This window comes from Buceros rhinoceros, unplaced genomic scaffold (genome assembly GCF_000710305.1).
Source record: "Buceros rhinoceros silvestris isolate BGI_N320 unplaced genomic scaffold, ASM71030v1 scaffold3946, whole genome shotgun sequence".
Classification (NCBI taxonomy): Eukaryota; Metazoa; Chordata; class Aves; order Bucerotiformes; family Bucerotidae; genus Buceros; species Buceros rhinoceros.
The window spans coordinates 99936-119484 of record NW_010416753.1 but is presented as its reverse complement, the minus strand read 5'-3'; the positions used below and the strand labels follow the sequence as shown (position 1 = coordinate 119484).

Genomic DNA, 19549 nt, shown 5'->3' with positions numbered 1-19549 from the left:
GGGAAAGAGGGCTTAAGGTATCCTTTTAAAGAGAGAAGCACACAGCTGGCTGCTGGCAGCAGCGGTAAGCATCAAAGGGTTTGGAGTGGAGGTGGGAGCCGGAACCATGGGTGAGGGAGATGTTTTTGTGGCAGATGATGTCCCAGAGAGACAGGGCAAAGGAAACATCACAAAATGATTCAGAGATACGATTTGAGGATGGGAGAGCAGAGACAAGGGAACTGTTAGGAAATATCTACTTGACCAGGAGAGAGGCTGTGAAAATTTGGTGTCAGAAACAGTGCAGAAGCTCCTGAGTGGGGCGGGGAAGGCAGCTGCTGAAGACAAGAAAGTAAGCAATGCCCATGACAGAAATTTCTTCAATCACACACAGCTGGGCAGGAACAAACAGAGCCATTATATACTCATGGGTTAGTCTAAAACACTGCTAAACTGAGAACCTAAGATAACTGGGGGGTGAATCAGAGAGTGTGCTGGAGAAATGTTCCTGAGATGCATGGCTAAGACCCTGAGGTGACCCGTATTGCCTACATTACAGTCCTGCTAATCTCTGCTGGATCTCCTCTGCACACACTGAATGCTGTGCTAACAATCTGAGTTTACGGAGGGACTGAGAAGATTTCCCTGGAAATATTAAGGAAATCATTAACTTTTTTCATTACTATGAGCTTGAAGTTGGCTTATCCGGAGGCTTAACACTTCCTTTCCATCCCTCCCCTGCACTGCCACATGCACGCACACATGCCCGCAGAATTTTGACCCTTGCATCACTTTCCTCCACTCTCCATAACTCTTCACAGCTTTCGAGTCACACCAGTCTTCACTCTGCCAGAAGCAGCAGCCCAGCTCCACTGGCAAGTAACACAAGGAAACACAGCCCAGCCAAGGCATGCGCTTCTTCACTTTTATTCTGTACATTTCCACACAAGTCACAATACAGAAAAAGCATCCAAAAGGAACAGTACCCAGCTCTTTCACCGTACACACATTTCCTCCCTCCCCCAGTTTAAAATCTTGTTTAGCAACACAGTGATCAAGATACTTTGTATAAATAGGAAATGCAAGAAAATTAAGAAAGAAAATACTTTCTCGCTTTGTTAGAAAAAAACCCTTCCCCTTCCCGTATCCCCCCTCACTGTTGATTACCTGGACCCTGATTCTCTGTTAAACATACAGCTTCATTTCATGGGTGCTGCTGCATGCCTCAGATTCCTTTTGCCAGCTGGCAGCCTCATGATACACAGCTCTGGGGCATTATGCATGGAGTCAGGCAGCATAAAAGAGCCCTTTGTGATGTTATTACAACTCCTGGAACAGATGTGGGTTCAGATAATAGGATATGTACAAATACTGGAACTCTGGATGCCCATGAACCGTTGGCTGAATATGCGCATTTGTTATTTGACTTTACTACTCCATCCAGGGTCTAAACGTATTATGGAGTTATCCAGATTCTGACCTCTGTCACATGTTTGTTTACCCGGAGTGAATTCAGTGCAGAGAGATCAGGATCTGTCCCTTATCTTTACTCCATCATCTCTAGGAAGCAGCAAGTAAATATCCATTATATAACCAATGGAAACTCAATCCTTCCATCATGAGCCTGTTCATCACTATCCCACCTGACAACAGCCCCTTCTTAGCCTTGTTCCTTTTTTGCAGAAGACACCTGCAGTTCCCTAACTCTTTGCTAACTGTTGTCCTTGTCTCATCACTTTCCACCTCTCATTTGCTGAGTGGTCAGAAGAGATGCTAGTGTGAAGGCCAGAGAGACTGCCCCCTCGGATCATTGGCTTCATTCCCCAGAAACTTGTTGCATCAACAAACTCAAGTGGTGATTTCTGGGATGTTGGAAAAGATACTTTGATACCTCAGTGGTAGGATAGAGGAGACAGAAAGAGGTATGTCGGAGACAGGCCCTCCCACATGAAAAACTCTGTGCTCAATAAACTCAACATGGTGGAATACAACTGCTCTAAAAATTCAGCAAAATACTGTTCTCTGGAGGGTGGGCAACCAACCACCTGAATGCTTTCATTTACTGGAAATATTGCCTGAGTTAAAATTTTTAATTCAAGATACCTTAAACATGGAAATCAAGCAAGAGAAGTGCAAACAAGCTCATCAGAAACTTGTCATCCTCCTCCAATCTTTACTATTTCAATTTAAACCAGCTAAACTAAAAAGCATGAGTAAGGGCTACTCCCACTGTCCTTCAAAAAATGGTTCCAAAAGAAGCGGAATACTATATAGGAGCAATACTACAAGACATGATAAAATGCTTATAAAGAGTTAACATACAGCAGTTTTTCACCTTGCAACACAAAGCACCTTACCTGTGTGTAGGGAGGTGATATGATCCCCATTTTACGGATAAAGAAAGTGAGGCACAGGAAGGTTAAATGACTTGCCCAGATCGACTCAATAACAGTGGCAGGAATAAAACCTGAATCCCTTGATTTGCTGCCTTCTGCTCTATCCCTTTTGACAACAGTTCCTCCAGAGAGATGTGCTAATAAATCATAATACACAGCAAGTGCTTTCCCTATTTTGTGACACAACCAGGTGACACAGAGTTGGACTTGTAAACTATCATCACAGAAGCATATCATTAAACAGAACGATCAGTTTTTGCATAACCTTTACGCTTTGCAATAGAATAGGTCAGTTCCTGCTCAGAATAAATCCCCACTGATAGCAGAGACAGCCTCGTAAAGCAGGTTCGGTCCTTACATACATTGCATTTTCATTAGCATGCAGAGGCAGCTTGATGAGCATTTGTGTTCACAGAAGAATCGTGTTACCCCACAATACATCTTGGTTTTTCCCAGTACAAGGCTTCAAAGCCATAGCTGTTCTACAAGCTGTGCGGAAGCAAAGTAGCTGTAACAGTGGCACAAAGGCAGACCTATAATTTGTAGCAAAATTTTCCATTCACTGACTCAGAGAGGACACTGAAACTTCCACGGACTACCAGAAGGTTTGTGTGGGAGATGCAGAACACGAGCCTTCAGCTATATCATTGGCTAGACTTTCTAAAATCTTTCAAAAGCCTCCTGCTTCCAAAAAGCCAGATGCATCCTGAATGACTGGCATGGAATCTACAGCACAAAGTAATGTAGGCAAAAGAAAAAATAACCTTCATTTCCCACTATGAAAGCATGTTTTAACCTTGCAGAAATTTCTGCAGAGATTTCTACAGAGAAACGGTGACAGTTGTATTCCATGTTCCCCTCCGCAGTGCGCTGCGCCCTGATGGACCAGCCGCCAAGGCTGGCAGCTCCCAAGTCCATTTGGAAAGGGATTTTAACCCTTGGTTATTTTATTTTCCAGTAAGAGTTACAGGATGTAAAGCATATGCAACCCATGGTGTGAGGGCAGCTACTTGGCATTCATTACAAAGGGCAGTCCCATGCCTTGGTGCTCTGAGAAGAAACAGGAAAGAATTCCCATCCCGAGGCTGCTCCCCGCCCCAGCACCAGGAAGAGAAACAAAGAGAGCTTGGAAGAACTATTGAGAAAGGAAGGCAGCTCCTACAGGCTTCCTGATGTCCGTATGTATTTTACACTCCACCTGGCACATGGTGGGGTGTCTGGAATAGGTAGCCTCCAAAGAGTTGTTACTTTTGCCACTAAGGCGATAGAGGGATCTTTCTGCACGAGGCATCTCTGCTTTCCCTTTCCCCAGACCTGTGAGGTGCAGCAGTAAGCTAGAGAGAGACAAAGCTCCCAAGAGCTGCTTAGTGCTTTGACGGCTCAGCCACTTATTTTCTTTTTCCCCAGAGCTGTTGCTTGATCAAAGGAGGCAGATGGAAGAGAATCACTCTGCAGTGACATGTAAATGGAACAAAAAACCTGATAAGCCTCTACCATCTCCCTGTGATTTTTCTGAGATACATGCTGAGCAGAAAACTACAGTAGCAGGGACAGCCATTTCACACAAGACACCAGCACGCTCACTCACCGGTGGGATGCAGCTGCCACTTCTCACAACAATCACAACAATCACATGTGTCCAGGCAATGACTATTTAACAGGAAAATTGCAAAGGGAAGAATCGTGAGAGTAGACACACCCCCAAAATTTTTGTTTCCTGTTGATATTAATACTAAGCCTGAAATGGTTGAAACTGACCCCTCGAGTGTGAAATGCTATTATGCTTTCCATTTGTTTAATCCTGAGACATTACAACTGTCTTCAGAAGTGCTTTTAGTGCCGCACATCCGACTTATTCCCAGTACAGCAGAATTTTAACATGTCTGGGCATGGTCAGAGGAGATCCAGCCATCTATGACTGGTCAAGCAAAAGTGTCCCAAAGGCAAGCACATGAGCAGGGTTTTAAACTTTCCAGTCGAAGATGAAGGTAGCGTGAGCTAAGGAAAGAAGAGGTGATCAAAGAAGACTTCAGTAAGGAAGGTCTGAAAAGAACAGACTCACTAGATCACACTGTTTTGCCAGCAGAGAAAGAATTTGAACACTGCGAGTAATAAAACCATTTGTAGAAATCCAATTACAGGATTATGAGGAGAAAATAGTTTAGCAGCTGGAAAAAAAAAAAAAAAGGGGGGGGGGAAGGGGAAGGAAAAGCAAAAAGCATGGTAGATTATTCAAAATCAAATTGTAATAATGTTCTATGTCCTTCCTATGTTAGCTGCCAGCAAACTCACTTTCTTCTTAGCTTTGACATGAATGTACTGCTCCCACAAGGCATGGAGATAAGAACACTACGACAATAGTGGCAAAACCACAGGAGAAAACAACTCACAACTGCACTCATCTCCTATTAAATAGGCACATCAACAACAGTTTTCCCATTCTGATCAACTAAAAACCAAACCGGTCCTGGGAAAAAGGCTGAAGCAGGGAACAGGAGAGGAATGACAACTCTTCACTTTCTGACCTATAGCAATCATTTATTTTGATGTGGTATTGTTTCTATTTATTTGGAAGGAAAACCTCCAGTACGGCTAAGGAGGAGGGAATGGTATTATTGCACAACTCAGGGCTCATACCTCGCTTTCTGAAACCTCAAGATTTGTGAATAGAAGTATGTACCTCACCAGTGATTCCTGCAGAGGCAGGAATGGGATACCCCCTGCAGTAATAAATACTGGGAGCAGGGAACTTGGAGAAGAAATGCAACCGTCTTACTTTATTAATAGTAGATACATCTAATTATGGTGCATAATTAACTCATTACGGTGATATTCAATAGCTAGCATTGCAACGCTCTACCCAGAAAATAGCAATGCTTGTGGAAACCATTCTGAAGCTTCCACACTCCCAGAGGCTGGCTTAGCTTTGCTTTTCTAATTTTGCCTTATTTCATTTTTTGTATGAATGTTATACAAGGAAAAAAGCCCCAGAAAAGTGGGTCTCTGTAGTAGAACCTAATTAGCCAAGTAGAATTCACTCATGTCTGCTGCAACTGGCTCAAGATCTCGAGCTTCTTCTTCATGAGTACAAACCTAACTGCTTCCTACAGTTCCTATTCAGGATCTGGATTCCTGAATACATGTAGCAACAGGAACTGCCTTCTCCCTCTGCTTGGCCACAGGCTGAGGAAAAAGTAATAACTGAAGGTCATTAAGGCATTGGAACCAGAAGGCCGTTTTTCTCACTAAATAAAGTGTAACATTAAGAAATGAATTGCTACCGTGGTTCATGCATTAGCGTGAAAATAAAGAGAGATAATTGCTGCAGCACTTGTCAGAAAGGAGCACTGGATTGCCACCATCCGCACTTGTTGAGTGGTAGGTTACATATCAAGCAGCCTCCTAGACAAGGAGTAATTGAAGAGCCAGGTGTTCCACTTTGCCAGCAAAAGGAGACTGGCTCTAGATGAGGCAATTACATATGTAGTACTATATTGCTAAAAGTAGTGCTTATTTCTTGCATGTCAAAAATGCAAGTTTCTATGTGCTTTGTATATGAATGCTGCAATGGTTAACATATTGGTCAGCTCTGAAGCAGCATTCCCAAGTCAGGGTTCTGTTTCTAGCGGATGAGATCAACATAATAGAAACAAATTTCTGAAGTAAGTAAGTTTTCTCCTTTTCAGATATTCACCTTCTTGTATGCGTCTGTCAAGACAATCACTACCACCTTAGGTTCCCAAAACCTTTTTCACGTAGGGGATCCAAGAGCATAAAGCTGACTGTTTTTAAAGGGCTAAGCATCAGATTATTTCTTGAATTATAGACTTGTTTAAGTTGAAACAAATGTTTATGTTGCAAGTCATCCCTCTGTTTAGACTTTAGCAGTCATCATGTGCCACATCAGAATGAGGCATTTTAAAAATGAGCTGCCTGTCTTCCTTGCTCTCTGGATAACTAGATACATGTGTACTGCATAGGGTAGATTGTCCTTTTTTTTTGGGGGGGGGGGTTAAAAAAAAAGCAGTCTGAGAAGCAAGAAACTGCAGCTGAGACTGGAATGTCGCACCTTATAAATAAGGCAGGAGACAAGATGCACTCTGATGGCTGAATACAGTGAGGTTATTCAGCTCTAAGCCTGCCTAATGACAGAAGTCAAATGTAACGAATTTACTAGTGTGATCAAGGCCTGGGGGAGGGAATTTTCCCTGTTTGCAGGAACGGCACCATCATGAGCCAGGAAATCCCTTGGCCGAGGTAGGGAGTGTTGCTCCAGTGCACATGTACAGAGGATGAGAGAATGCGAATTTTTGTGGGCACTACCCTGGGCAGCAGTGCTGGAAACATCCTGAGAAGGGAGAGGGACACCCCTGAGATCTGGTACCTACAGATCTCAGGTACGCAGTCCAGAGAAGTGTAATGCCATGGCACAACCTGGAGTACACTTAGCCATGGTCACCACTTTGCTGGGCAGCTCATCCCTCCCAAGACAGCTTTTACCTAGAATTAGAAGTGAGAAACTGCCCAGGTGCTTCTCCTACTCTTGGGCAGCCCAAGCTAAGTGTCAAACTGCTGCAGTCTGTATGTACTGGTGACTCCCCAGCAAAGGCTTAATCATCCTGACTCCTCCATATAGTCTGCTCACCTCAAGAGCATGGTACAGGCGTTTCCACAGTGCACACGTGAGCTGCATCCTGCCATTCCCAAGGAAGTTAAAGCAGGGAAGCTTGAGAGACATCCTCCACATAAAATTCCAGTCTTCATCAATATGCTAGCAAGTCACTTTTAGCACATTACTGAGTTACCATTGCAATCAACAGACTTTTGGCAGGCAGCTCATGAGATTTTAAAGCTGTAGCTATCCATTACTAAGAAAAATCGTTGTCTACATTATTGTTAAGAAAGCAAAATGGGAAGATGAGTACCGCAGTGAACCTTGCAATACTGTGTCCTATGGCTTCACAGGTATCCATAAAGGCACAAGTATATGATAAGCTGTTTCCAGAACTGCTGAAACAACTGAAGACACTCACGTTTGATGCTTTAGATTAATTAGGAAGCTAATAACCCAATGTTGTTTTGGCTCAGATTCAGTGATGAAAATAAAGAGAGAAACAATATCCGATGAATTGAAAAGAATAGGTATAAATGAAGATAAAAATGCTACTTTCAAGCTTAAATACATTCTTATAAAATAATTCTCCAGGGATGTTAGTCTGGTGCAAAAGAAGCAAAAAGTGGGGGAAAGAAAACAACAGACCTCAAATGGATCCGCACTAGGAAGTGCTTCCTTCTTGGAGTACATGGAGTGTGAGGATAGAATTGTCCTCGGAGTGTTTTCAAGGCATCCAAGTTCCCAGCATATCCATACATTTCTTGAGTACCATTAAACTCCCAGCAAGCTTAAGGCTACCAAGATACCTTGCTCATTTTTTAGCTTTTGCCCAGAGTCAGATAATCGCAACATGCTTTTGATATACAGGGAGGGTCAACACATTAAGCATACCCCATGAAAGGCATCAGAGATGGCTGGAAGGAAAACAACCACCTTCTAGGTGAGGTTGTGTGTTAGTGACTTTCACTACTATGCGTGTCACCATCATATAAAGACAAAAATGATCAAAAGAGGCCACTAGATACTACTCAAACAAACCTCCCACAGCCACACCACCAGAAAAACCACGTGTCCCATCTATTCATCCCCAACACCAGCTCTGCAAAGACACCTGGGAAGATCAATGGCAACAAAACATCAGTTTTGTTCCATTTTCTTTATATCTATGGTGCTTCTGTATGATAGTCCTCTTGCAGCAGTGGACATCTCATGTACTCCAAATCCAGGCTAAAGCACCATGAGTTGAGACTGAGCAATTCTGCTGCTGCTGGGGAAAAGAAGCAAGTGTGACAGGTATCAGTAAAAACATCTACAGACATCTTAAAGTGCTAAAACACAGACAAGCCATCATGCAAAATGGTGAAAGAGCCTCTGGAGTTTGAGGTCTGTTTTATAACAGGCAAAATTTGCCTTGAACTCCTGTCTTACATGAGTCACTCAGCTTCACACCTCACAATATTGAGGGATGCTATAATTAGTGAGAAATGTATGATATCATCATGCCTTGGATAACACATAAAGATCCTTCTAGCATTGAAACACAAAATAATAAGAGTAACTGATGCTATTAAATAACAAAAGTAAGTTTATTTCATCAACATTATAAATATTTTCTTTCCCTCCATTTAACTCCAAAATTAGATAGTAAAACCAGTACAGTGGAACAATTCAGGAGCTCCTCAGTTCTACTGAAAAGGGTCCCTTTTGATAACAAAGTAAAATGGAAAATGACATTTTGCCAGTTCAGCAACCTCAGTAGCTGAGCATCCCTAGGTACTTTGTCGTTCAAATGGCACAATTCTAAGTGTGTGCATACATGTGTGCGCGCATCTATATATATGCATACTGATATTTATAAATATACATATATATAGTAATATACACACATAAATAGACACAGCCACTGAACAAACACTTCTAGTAAATCAAAATGCTTTACATGTAATTTAAATAGGTTCCCAGCTGCGCACTGAAATTTAGGCCCTGCACAGTACAGGCACAATGACCCTGTACTAAGTTAGACCCCAAGTGCTCAAGAGATTCAGTACGTACATGTCACCTTTAACTGCTTCTGGTGGCTGTCCAAAATCGAGAATTCCATCACACTTGAAAAGGGCTAAGGAATAATCCTGTGGCATCCTGGCCCCAAATATCTTCCCTCAAAACTTCTGATATCCCTGGTTGTTTGTGATCCATTGCAGAAAACAATATACATGCACTGTTATCTACAAATACAAGACGTTGCTAGTATCTAATGCATTATCTGTGCAGTGCTTTGGGACACTTTGAATATTAAAGGCACTACATACAGCCAGCTCCCGTCCTATCTCCAGTGCTGGGGTTTGTTTTCGTCATACAGTAACTGCCTCCTACCCAGCACACAGTGCAGGCAGCTTTTCAGAGGCTCAACAAGCTCGCTCTGATCATACCATCGTACTCCAGCTGCCAGGGAAAAAGGCAAGCCAGAGTCTCTTGCGTGCTCTAAGCTCCTTTAAGCAGTCTGAAAGGCACAAAGGAGCTCAGGAAATCTGCCCATCCTGCCAAGCTGCTCCACAGCCAGCTCCTGCTGCAGCCACCCCCCAGGCACAAGGGGTGTCTCACAGAAGGGAAAACCACTGGGGACAGAGAGGGAACAGAGCCAGCTCCCTTATCACAATTCACACGTGGCCTCTGAGAGCTACCTGGGATTAGAGCAAGCCTTTACTCCTCCACCTGCTTCATGGGACTAAAGGACCAGGGAGCTGCGACGGGCTTACTGACCGTCCTCTGCTCAGGCACTGCTCTGGCCTCAGCATGGTACAGAACCAAGCCTCTGGTGTCACTGAAGATTCCTTCATTTCTCACATCAGTGAAACAAAGCAAATAGATAAAACCAATACTAAAATAATTCTTATTTTCATCAAATATATAGAAATATTACAGTAATGTCTTTCCTTACAGCTGGGAAGTGATGCAAGGCCTACCATGAAACCACAGCATGAGTATTTTCCTTGTGGAAATTTCACATACACCGAAATTATACTCTGAGTTTTTATTTTAACAGTTGCCAAATTCTGTTCTAATATATATACATACACTGACCTTTGCCACAAACCCTTGGAAGATTATCAAGGGAAGGAATTTGGCTTTCAGGTTTTATTTTTTAAACAAGAAAGGTAAAGACAGAAAATAAGACAAAATACATTTCATGTTGCCATTGATCTATAGATTACAAGTATATATAGTTTCCTTCCAGAGGAAGAAATACTAAAGAAATATTTTGCTCATATCAAATGAACTTTCGAGAAAAGGAAAAACATAAAAAACACATTTTTCAGCTCCTCCCCCTCTGCCACAACAATCACTCTTGTTTGGAAAAAAAAAAAAGAAAGAAAAATAAAAGAATTGCATCCATTTCATTTCCACAACTTCTACCAAGGAAGAAAAACCTATCTGAATAATGACCTGAGTTATTTTCATGGTTTCCAAACTGTCTGTAATCCTAATGATCAATATCTACCGGAAACCTACACCTAGCAAGATGTGTGAAAACAAACACCAGCGGATCCTTCAAAACAAACAACAAAGCAAAATTCAAAAATCTATTGCAAGAATTATGCCGAAAGTGGGCTGTGAGCATCTTCTTGGGAACTGGTCAGACAAAGTGGCCGTGGAAGCTCTGCCATTTCTGGCAGCTGAGTTGTCTATAGCGATTGAAAACCTGAAGGTGAACAGTTTGTGTATGCCTGTGTGTACGTGTGTTTGCTTTCTCTTCTTTTGTGGTTATAATCTCTGAGGTAAGACAGAGAACAGATGATTACAGAAGTCAGAGCTGGCCTCTAGAGCATCTAAGCATCTTTACTTTTCCAAGCCTATAGTGAGTAACGAGGCATAGATCTGCTGCTTGTCCTTCTCCGGCGGGATAGTCTCTCCGAAACTTTGTTGTCTTGGGAAGTCAGATAGTTTATAGGTTCAGACAAAGAAGGTTTTCCTATTCCCAGTGTGACTGGGGCGGTGCTTGTTTGTTTGCTGACAGCAGCAAGCCTAGGCTGACCACTGATGTTTTAGGTCTCCTTCCTACCCCTCGCCATAGTGCAAAGGGGACTGGGTCTGTAAATCAGCCCATCATAACCTCTTCCATATTGCACAAACCTCTTCCCAGCATAAACCCCATCTTTTCAAAAGTAGAAAATAGCTATCAACTTTTAGGCAGGCCTGAAACCTGAGCAGAATCAGGTCAGTCATTATACACCCAATGGTGGCATGAGAAACCTTACTGGTAGCATTCTGCTCTGCCGTGCAAGGTGACGTATCCCATGTAACTCCTTTCCATACAAATGACTATCTCATGAGGATACTGTAACCTCATACCCAGCAACAGTGAGGTGGTTAGGGTTTGTTAACTGCTGTAAATCTAACTGCCCCACATCCTGGAAAACAAGGCAATAGGCAGAGTCCTCCCCAAAAGTGAGAAAACTCACTAGTGATGGAACACTGAGGACGCAGCTTCCGAGAGGACGGCAAAGGAGAAAATGCAGCTGGTATAAATGTTGGGTTTTTCCTGAGGGCATCCAGAGCTCCTCAAAATTCTGCTACTGCCTGACCACTTGTGAAGTCTTAACACAGAGATAACAGGTACTATTTAACTGATGAGAAGTGAGGGGAATGGGAGAATGAAAGGAATGCAGGAAACTGCAGGGATGGAGGAAGGCCTGGTTGTTTTTTTTAATGTCCCAGAGAGTTTGGTTCCCCCACACCCTCTTTTCCTTTTTTTTTTTTTTAAATAAATTGTACAGGTGAATATGGGAGAAGTTCATGCTACTTGCTGGAAGCAATAAAGGTAAATTTCCGTGGCCCATGGATTCCACAGACCTTTGAGTGTCCTGCCTCATCCATCATGGGCTAACTCATGAAACCTAACCATTCCTTGGCAAGACTCAGTAGCCCTTAGAAACTGGTGGCATGTCCTCAGATATTTCCCATGAGAGTGAGAGACACATTGATTCCATCAGCTTCTTCCTCGTACAATGCCTGAGTGCCTCAGGTGCAGCCTTGTGATTTCCAAGGATCCTCTTCCACATTTGCAGACATCAGACTGCTGTCTCCAGATCCTCATGGGAAACCATTTGGTAGTTTTGTCGACTCTCCAGGTAGGAGGCCAGATCTGGGTCACCAGCTTGCTGAGCCCTGTCACGAGGGGTCTTACCCTATAATAAATAACATGAAGAGAAAATCTTGTGATAACCTATTAAGAACAGATGAAAGCATAACCCTGAGAAATTATTACAGGAAGAATAGAAGGAAATTTGGAGAATTTACTTATTTGTTGTACAAGTTGGTGTTAAGTTTTTGTATGAGTGTCATGAGATTCTGAAAATTTTCAAAGTCCATGAGTGGTTTAGGGCAAATCATGCAGTTCTACGAGGACATGCTATTTGATACATCACACAGAAGGGCTCACATGCTGGAAGGAAAACTGATTTTTCATTCTAGGGCTACAATCGCTATGTGAATGAATATGAGAGACGGTACTGTAACTAACACTTGAAAAGTGCACTTCACAGGCTTTGCTAAGGATGTGCAGAGATACCCAACATTTGAGATGAGTTCAGTGTGTCTCATTCTCTCTCAAGTACAAATCATTTTTCAGTGCATGAATTTGCTGTTCCATTAACTGAGCTACCTTATTAGTCCCCTTAAACTGGCCCACAAGTCTTGATCCTGAACTATGGAGAAACATTGAAAACACATTAATGTATCTCCACAAATACACTCCTGCTTCTTGGATTTCTGGGCAGATGAGGATGAACAAGTCAGACACCACTTGTCTGGATTTCAGCTGTTGCAGAAATTATTTCTTCAGTGTACAAAATGTGCAATGCTCTTATCTCTCCCTTATAGGCTACCTCACACAGCATAGCATGGTAGGGACTGGTTTTAATTGTCTTGTTGCAGCAAAGGTGTTTCTGACTCTGGAATCCATACATCCCTCCACTTCTGAGCTGCTGACCACAGGATGCTTATGCTAAGAAATCCCAGAGGAGCAGCTTCTGGACCATGTTCCTGAGTGATCAGATTGTTATATTGACAGAATATTCCTAGAGTTTAATTTTTTCCAGACTTCTTTCTCAGCCAAATGTATGACAGAGGATTGTGGTTAGTGTCACATCAGTGAGCATAGGGGCAAGCGAGGGCAAAAGAAAATGGTTAGCCACCCTCACAAAGCAAGACAGCCACAGTAATCAAGCCTCACAGATGCTACACAATCACAAACCAAGGCCCCTCAGGTGGTCCTTGCCCACAGGCCTCTCTTTTGACCACACAAGAGGAGGACAATGCTGTGCCATGGAGATGCCTCATTCATACCCAATGCACTGAATAGTTTGAGGCCAGTCTCCCACTATGGTGATGATGACCCATGTTGGGGACTGAACTGAAGTCTCTTGTACTTGCTTAAATCAATACAGTTTTCTAAATAAAAATAGTTTGTTTAGAAATAGCTGCTCTTGGCACACATGAGGAAGCCTCAATCATGCAAACAGCAGGGACAGATGCTGATTGGTCTTGCTTGGCTGCAGTATTTTATAACTGGTTGATAGGGCTGGGTTACCTTGGAGTCTGTCTTTCTCAGAGAGGCTCCTGCATCCACCAGGAGCTGGCAGACGGCACGATGGCGCTGGCAGGCTGCCTTATGTAATGCTGTCTCACCCCTAGACCAAAGTACAGAAACCAGCAGTGAGACACACCATGCCAATGTACATTTATGAAGTATGAGGTGTAGAGGACTACTGGAGCAACTGGGGAAGCTTGAACATATGCTTTTCAAAAGAGAAGGCTGTGTAGTGGGAGCAGATTTCTGACAAAGCTCTTCACTCGGACTGGGGCTGTACGTAACAAGCCTGAGACTGACCATAACACCAAGATTAAAGAAATCTGTCTAGATTTGCCTAGGAACAGGAGGAAAGTACGCTTTGAGTGGGTTGAGAAGGTATCCTTAATGCTACTGTCCAATAAGTAGAACCATTGCATAACCTTCAAAACAATGAATGACAAGAAATAAGTTTAGTAGGACAAATCTTGCTCCTACTATTAAGGAATTTCAGCCTTCACTTCATGACAGGGCAAGTTAAAAGGGGCAAGTTAAAACGGCAACCTTGTAATGAAACTGCCTTTGCTGTACGAGAACTAGATTCGGAGTGGGATACTCTCTGATTTCCCTCTGAGGGTCAAAAAACAAATTCATACTGCCAGTTATGGTTTGAACCTTCCCTTTTCAAGATTTAGCAGTAGAGGGACCTTTGTAAAGAGAAGCCCTCATGGTCATGATGACTTGCACTTTATTTCAGTGACTGTGCTGTGCTACTGGGTGATGAGAAACAGGCATTCCATCTAGAATCCACCACCCCCGGACTACACACAAGCATATTGTGCAAAACCTTTCTGGTGTTCTCTGTTAGCAGAGGAGAGCTCTGTGGGATAAGGAGTGGTATGAGAACGGCAATTTTTGCTTCCAATTCTGAGTATACATTCATGCTACTTACACATTCCTTGTGATACCTTGATTATACATCAAAATGTAGAGCAGTTGGGAATTGAAAAGTAAAGGCTTGGAGTTTGTTTCTGGGTTGGTTTTTTTTGCTTTGTTGTTTTTTAATAATAAGAAAGGTGATCAAGTTCTAACTACTTGAGAGAAATCTTCAGCAGTACAGGTTGTGGCTACTTGGGACAGCTAAGGCAGAGCAACCTGAACGAATCAAGAAGAGACTGAAGAAAAAGTGTAGAACAAGAAAAGTAATTTCCTGACTTCTGGAACTTACTCTTCAGGTTGGTTCCTCAGTAACTAGATGCCAGAAGCATTGAAACACAATACAGGACTTGTATTCCTCTAGGAAGATTAAGAAGGCGTAGGAAGCATCAGAGAGGAAGTCCTTTATGGAATTCAAGAAACATTTGTTTTAGGCCAGAAAGCCACATATGAGGTGGTTGTTTGAGTTTAGGGGGACTTCTGTTCGCTTGTTTGGTTTTGAAGAGCTGTGCCATTTTTACAACCTTTTTTATTTGGAAGTTTGCACTTGGAAAACCAAAAGAAGTCTGCTAGGCTAATGCACATAATGTGAAGGGCAGAGTAGGTTGTACTTACGTTTCACTGTCTATCATGTCCAGTAATTCAGATGGACCTGCAAAAGATAGTCGGATATGTCATATAGCATTTGTCTGCATGACTAGAAAAGTACGGCTACCAGGAGAAGATTCCCATGCAAATATATAAAAGAAGCCAACTGAAAGCTCAATTTGCACAAATATGCCAAACTTCAAGGTAATATTTGTTTGTGCGAGACCTTGCACTAATGAAATTTTGAATGCACAGTCACTGCTGGAGGGTTAGCACCAGGGAGTAGCAGCCTTTAACTTATATGGGGATGAATATTCATGGAGTTTATTTTCTCTCTTCACCTTGCGCAAATAAGTAGTTCACATAAGTACAGTGCATTGAAAATGCTGGTATACTGGAAACCATGAAATATTGCAAATTAAAATCTATTGTTAGAACTAGAGGGAAAATGTCATTAGGAAGTTGAAATTAGCCAAAATTCTGTCCTGAATGACATCCCTGTGCTACTTCATTTAATAGTGTTATACAGAATGTAGATCAGGGTGGAATATTCCCAGCAGACTTTATATTGATATGCAAATCCTGTACTCTACTGGTTAGCAATGATCAAGAAAGTAAGATTAAGAAAAACAGAAAAGATTTTTGTTAAGTGGGACAAAATAATGCATTTATGCTAATGTTCTTTTGTCCTTGATATTCAGTACAGGCAGATGTTTATAGCAGCAAATTCCATCACTGAATTACAGTGATATGGAAAGGCTAGGATCTGGATAGCATTTGAAACAAGAATAAATTTTCCCTTTACAGTCTGTCTTATTATTCTTCCCTTCACTGCTCTGGAGCACAGTGCCAGATGGTATAGGGCAGTTAGTAAGGGGAACAGTGAAACTTTACAGGAATTTTCCTTCCTGTGCATGAATATTTCTCTTCAGCATACTGACTTTGAAATTCAAGAGTCCTCAAGAGCTTACAGCAAATCTCACCTGAAACTGGGGAATTTTACACCGCTTGCTTACAAAGGCCTACACACAACCTTCTACACTCCTTTCACTCTGAGTGTGTGTCAAAATGGATCAGAGCAGGCTGTGTCTCCTTCACCGCTTCTACAACATACACATGCCAGTATCAGCGGGGGCAGCCAGCTGCCTCAGTTCCCAGAGCTGCAGTTAGCTTCTTCACTTCCTTTTCTGTCATCATGAGAAAGAGGCGGACAAAAAAGTAGCACGCTTAGTTCCCAGTGCACAGGGCATTGCGTACCTGTCATGGCAGTTCTCCAAACTCATCAGCCACTGTCAATTTTTAATGCACAGCACCCTGACTCTACTGCCACACACCCTCATCTCCACCCTTGGCAGTTCTGTGTTTACTCCTCCCTATCAAAAAGAAGAATCACTCACAAGCCCTGAGCTCCCAATAAGCAGGAGGATACAGGGGCCTAAGCAAGGCCCCTGGCTAAGAGGAAAGAAAGATAATGTGTGAGAAACGAAGAGAAAAACAACAAAACCAAACCAACACAGATGAAGACAGACTCCTAGGTCTCCCAGAAATAAATCACGTTCTCTCAAAGATAGAGGCAATACCCCACGACTTGATTCAACGCCACATCTCTGTGATAGGTAACCAAGAATGACCTCTAGTGTGTTAGAAAAGACGCTGCTAAGTAAAGTATTTTTTCTGTTCATGGATGGGACAAGGAATGTTGTGATGCAAAGGTGGAACAGGGTGATGGGGCTGCCTGCATTGGGCATAGAGGTAACTTGCTCTGGTAAGCAGAAAAAGATGTTAAAGCATTAGAAGGAAGGATGGAGAGAAGTTAAAAGAATATGACCTAAGAGGGAGGAGAAGCTGGGGCAGAGTGGGTCTGAAGAGATAGGAAGCCAAGGGTGAAGAAAAACTGGTCTAGAGCAGGAAGAAATAGGGCAGAGGAGCTGAGTGCTGAGGACTGAGCAAGCAGCTTGTGAACACAGACATGAGGAGGTGCCAGGTACATCCTCCTTGTGTGCAAAGGGTGCTCTCCTGGATACTGTCCCAAGTAAAGCATTTCATGGGAGTGCCCCAACTCCATCCCAGTCATACTTAAGGGCCAGATATGACGGTTAATTCATTAGCAACACAACGTGGCACTCGGATTCATTCACTTCATTCTTTCTGGCCTATCTCTGAAGCTGGAATGTCCCAGCTCACACGCAGCCTGAGCTGTGCCCTTTACTTCTTTATTTTATTTTCACTTGTGCTTCTCTTAAACCATCTCACGCCCTCCTCCTAATTCCCTTTCCCCCTTTTTTTGGACCTCATTTTTACATCAATCTCCCTGGCGCTGCCAACCGACCATTCCAAATCCCCCTCTGCCCTGGGACAAAAGCTGCACAGATGTGGGAAGGGCTGGCACTGGGAAAGCTAACGGCACTGTCATCCTGACCCAGCGGGGAGGAGGCTGTTTTACTCTGGGACAAGAGGCACAGAAAGAAAAGGGGACCAAGGCACAGAGAGAGAGAGGACAAAATAACCCAATAGAAATCCGGAAGGGAAATGCATGAGTGAGACTTCTATCAAGGAAAACAGCAGGGGGGAAATAAAAACAAAAGATAGAAATGTGTGGAGAGGTGGAGGGAGGAAAAAAAGAGAGAAAGAGAAAGAGAGAGCGCAACTGGGGGGCCAAAGAATAGCAGGATGGGGATGGGGAGTGGGGGTAGAAGTTTGCATGAAAGGAGCTGAAAAGCATGACGCACTGAGGGGAAGCCCAACTGAGATCATTCTCTTTCCTTAACATCTCTGATAGACTGTCTGTGTAGAATTACTAACTTTTCTCCTTCACTCCTTCTGCCTCCTTTCACTCCACCAAAGCCTCTCTTTAGTTTCTCAGGAGGCAAAGCAGCCTGAGTTTAGGATAGAAGGAGGGAAGGAGATGCTCAAAAGCAGCTGCCCTTTAGCTGAGCTCACAACATAAAAGTGAGGCTAAATGACTGTATTTCAGAGGCATTTCCAAAATATACAGCACCATGCAGTCCGAAAGGCATCCAGTCGAAGCACACCCTGCCCTCTCCAATGTATGTGGTTACAGGCACTCAGAGGAGACCCACAGCTATTAACCCCTGCCAGTCCCTTGTCTGTCAGTCCCTCAAAGAACTGGAGAAGAAGGGTATTTGCTTTAAACGGTAAGGTCCAACATTATCAGCATTTCTGGATGTTTGTCTGTCAAAATCTTCTTTGTTTAATAACTTCATTGAGGTCGTTATCTGGAAGATAAAACTGGATTTGGTTTCTTACCTTCAAAGAGGGAGTATTTAAAAAATAATAGAATCTGCAAAGTCAGAACTATTTCAAGCCTCCTACCATCTCCACACTCCTCATTTTTACCAGATGTGAAAGTTAACAGTGTCTGGTTTTTACTGGTAGTGTCTTTTAGCTCACAATTTTCACTGCAATATAGAGGGTGGTTGAATTATGAGAGCATGCCTTCCGTCATAAGTGTCTATCAGCAACGTTGACCTAAAATTTGGTAAACTTACATGTTAAAATAGTCTATTTTATACCTTGTGCTTTCTAGGAAACCTAAGCTGTTTGCTACTCACAAATGTCTACTACCCTAAAACATCCTGGAAATCTAGACATACCAGCAAATGCCAGGCCAACTCACTCTCCTTCACCATTGCTTTCTATTTCTACAATGACTATTATAACTTTGTCCCTGATGTACATCTCTGTCATACAAAATTTGCTTTCCAAAAGCCTCCTTTGGAACTCCTGAACCAGGTCAGGATGGAATTCCAAACCCTCTGAATGGCTCTTCACTCTTGACTTTACAGTGCTAAGAGTAATGAAAGCATCCTCCTTTCTTACCAGAGGATGCTATTTAATGGAGCAAGGACATTGAAGTTTGAGGTCACAAAAATGTTCAGTATTGGATGCTTTACCGACTGACTGTTCCATCAAAAGTACCCACCGCAAACTTTTAAGGCAACTGTAAACTTTTTTCCTTTTTTCTGTTTAAAATTAAAATACCTAGAGAAACTACAGAATTCTTGTCTTTTAAGCCTCTAGAAAAGAGCAGAAGACAAGGAGTTGGCAAACTTTGGAATGCCTTGTGTAATGGTTATAAATAATAAATAGTTCAGAACTGCCAAGCCAATTTTGATTTTGAATATATATGATGATTTAGGAGGTCCTTTTCCCAACAGAGCTTCTTAAGGCCTCCCTAATTCTGCTTATGTTAAGCAAGTAAACAATTAACTCTTCTCTAATGTCTACACATTAGAGTGTGAGACAGTTGCTGACTGCAGCCAAACAGATGTGGTTCTGATACCTGCTGAGTGTTCCTTAGCCCAGCTACAGATAGATCTTAAAAGGTGGCTCTCCTACTACAAGCAGAAGACCCCTGGTTTAGGAAGGCGGTCTTGAACAGATCAGTCTGTGTATTTGCCCTTTCTGCACAGGGGATAGAGAGAAATTGTTTGGCAGGAACAGGAT

At 42.7% G+C, this 19549-nt stretch overlaps 1 protein-coding gene across 1 annotated transcript in view; it reads right to left on the bottom strand.

Moving 5' to 3' along the window:
- Positions 1-11594: 11594 nt before the first annotated feature.
- The window catches only part of DGKI (diacylglycerol kinase, iota), a gene marked incomplete at its 5' end in the record, with an annotated part of 105992 nt that continues 98037 nt past the window's right edge, over positions 11595-19549 (bottom strand). The window contains 3 exons of the mRNA XM_010137915.1: positions 11595-12176; positions 13580-13679; positions 15110-15146. Of these exons, the coding sequence (XP_010136217.1) occupies positions 12060-12176; positions 13580-13679; positions 15110-15146 (254 nt within the window). The remainder of the gene's footprint in view (positions 12177-13579; positions 13680-15109; positions 15147-19549) is intronic.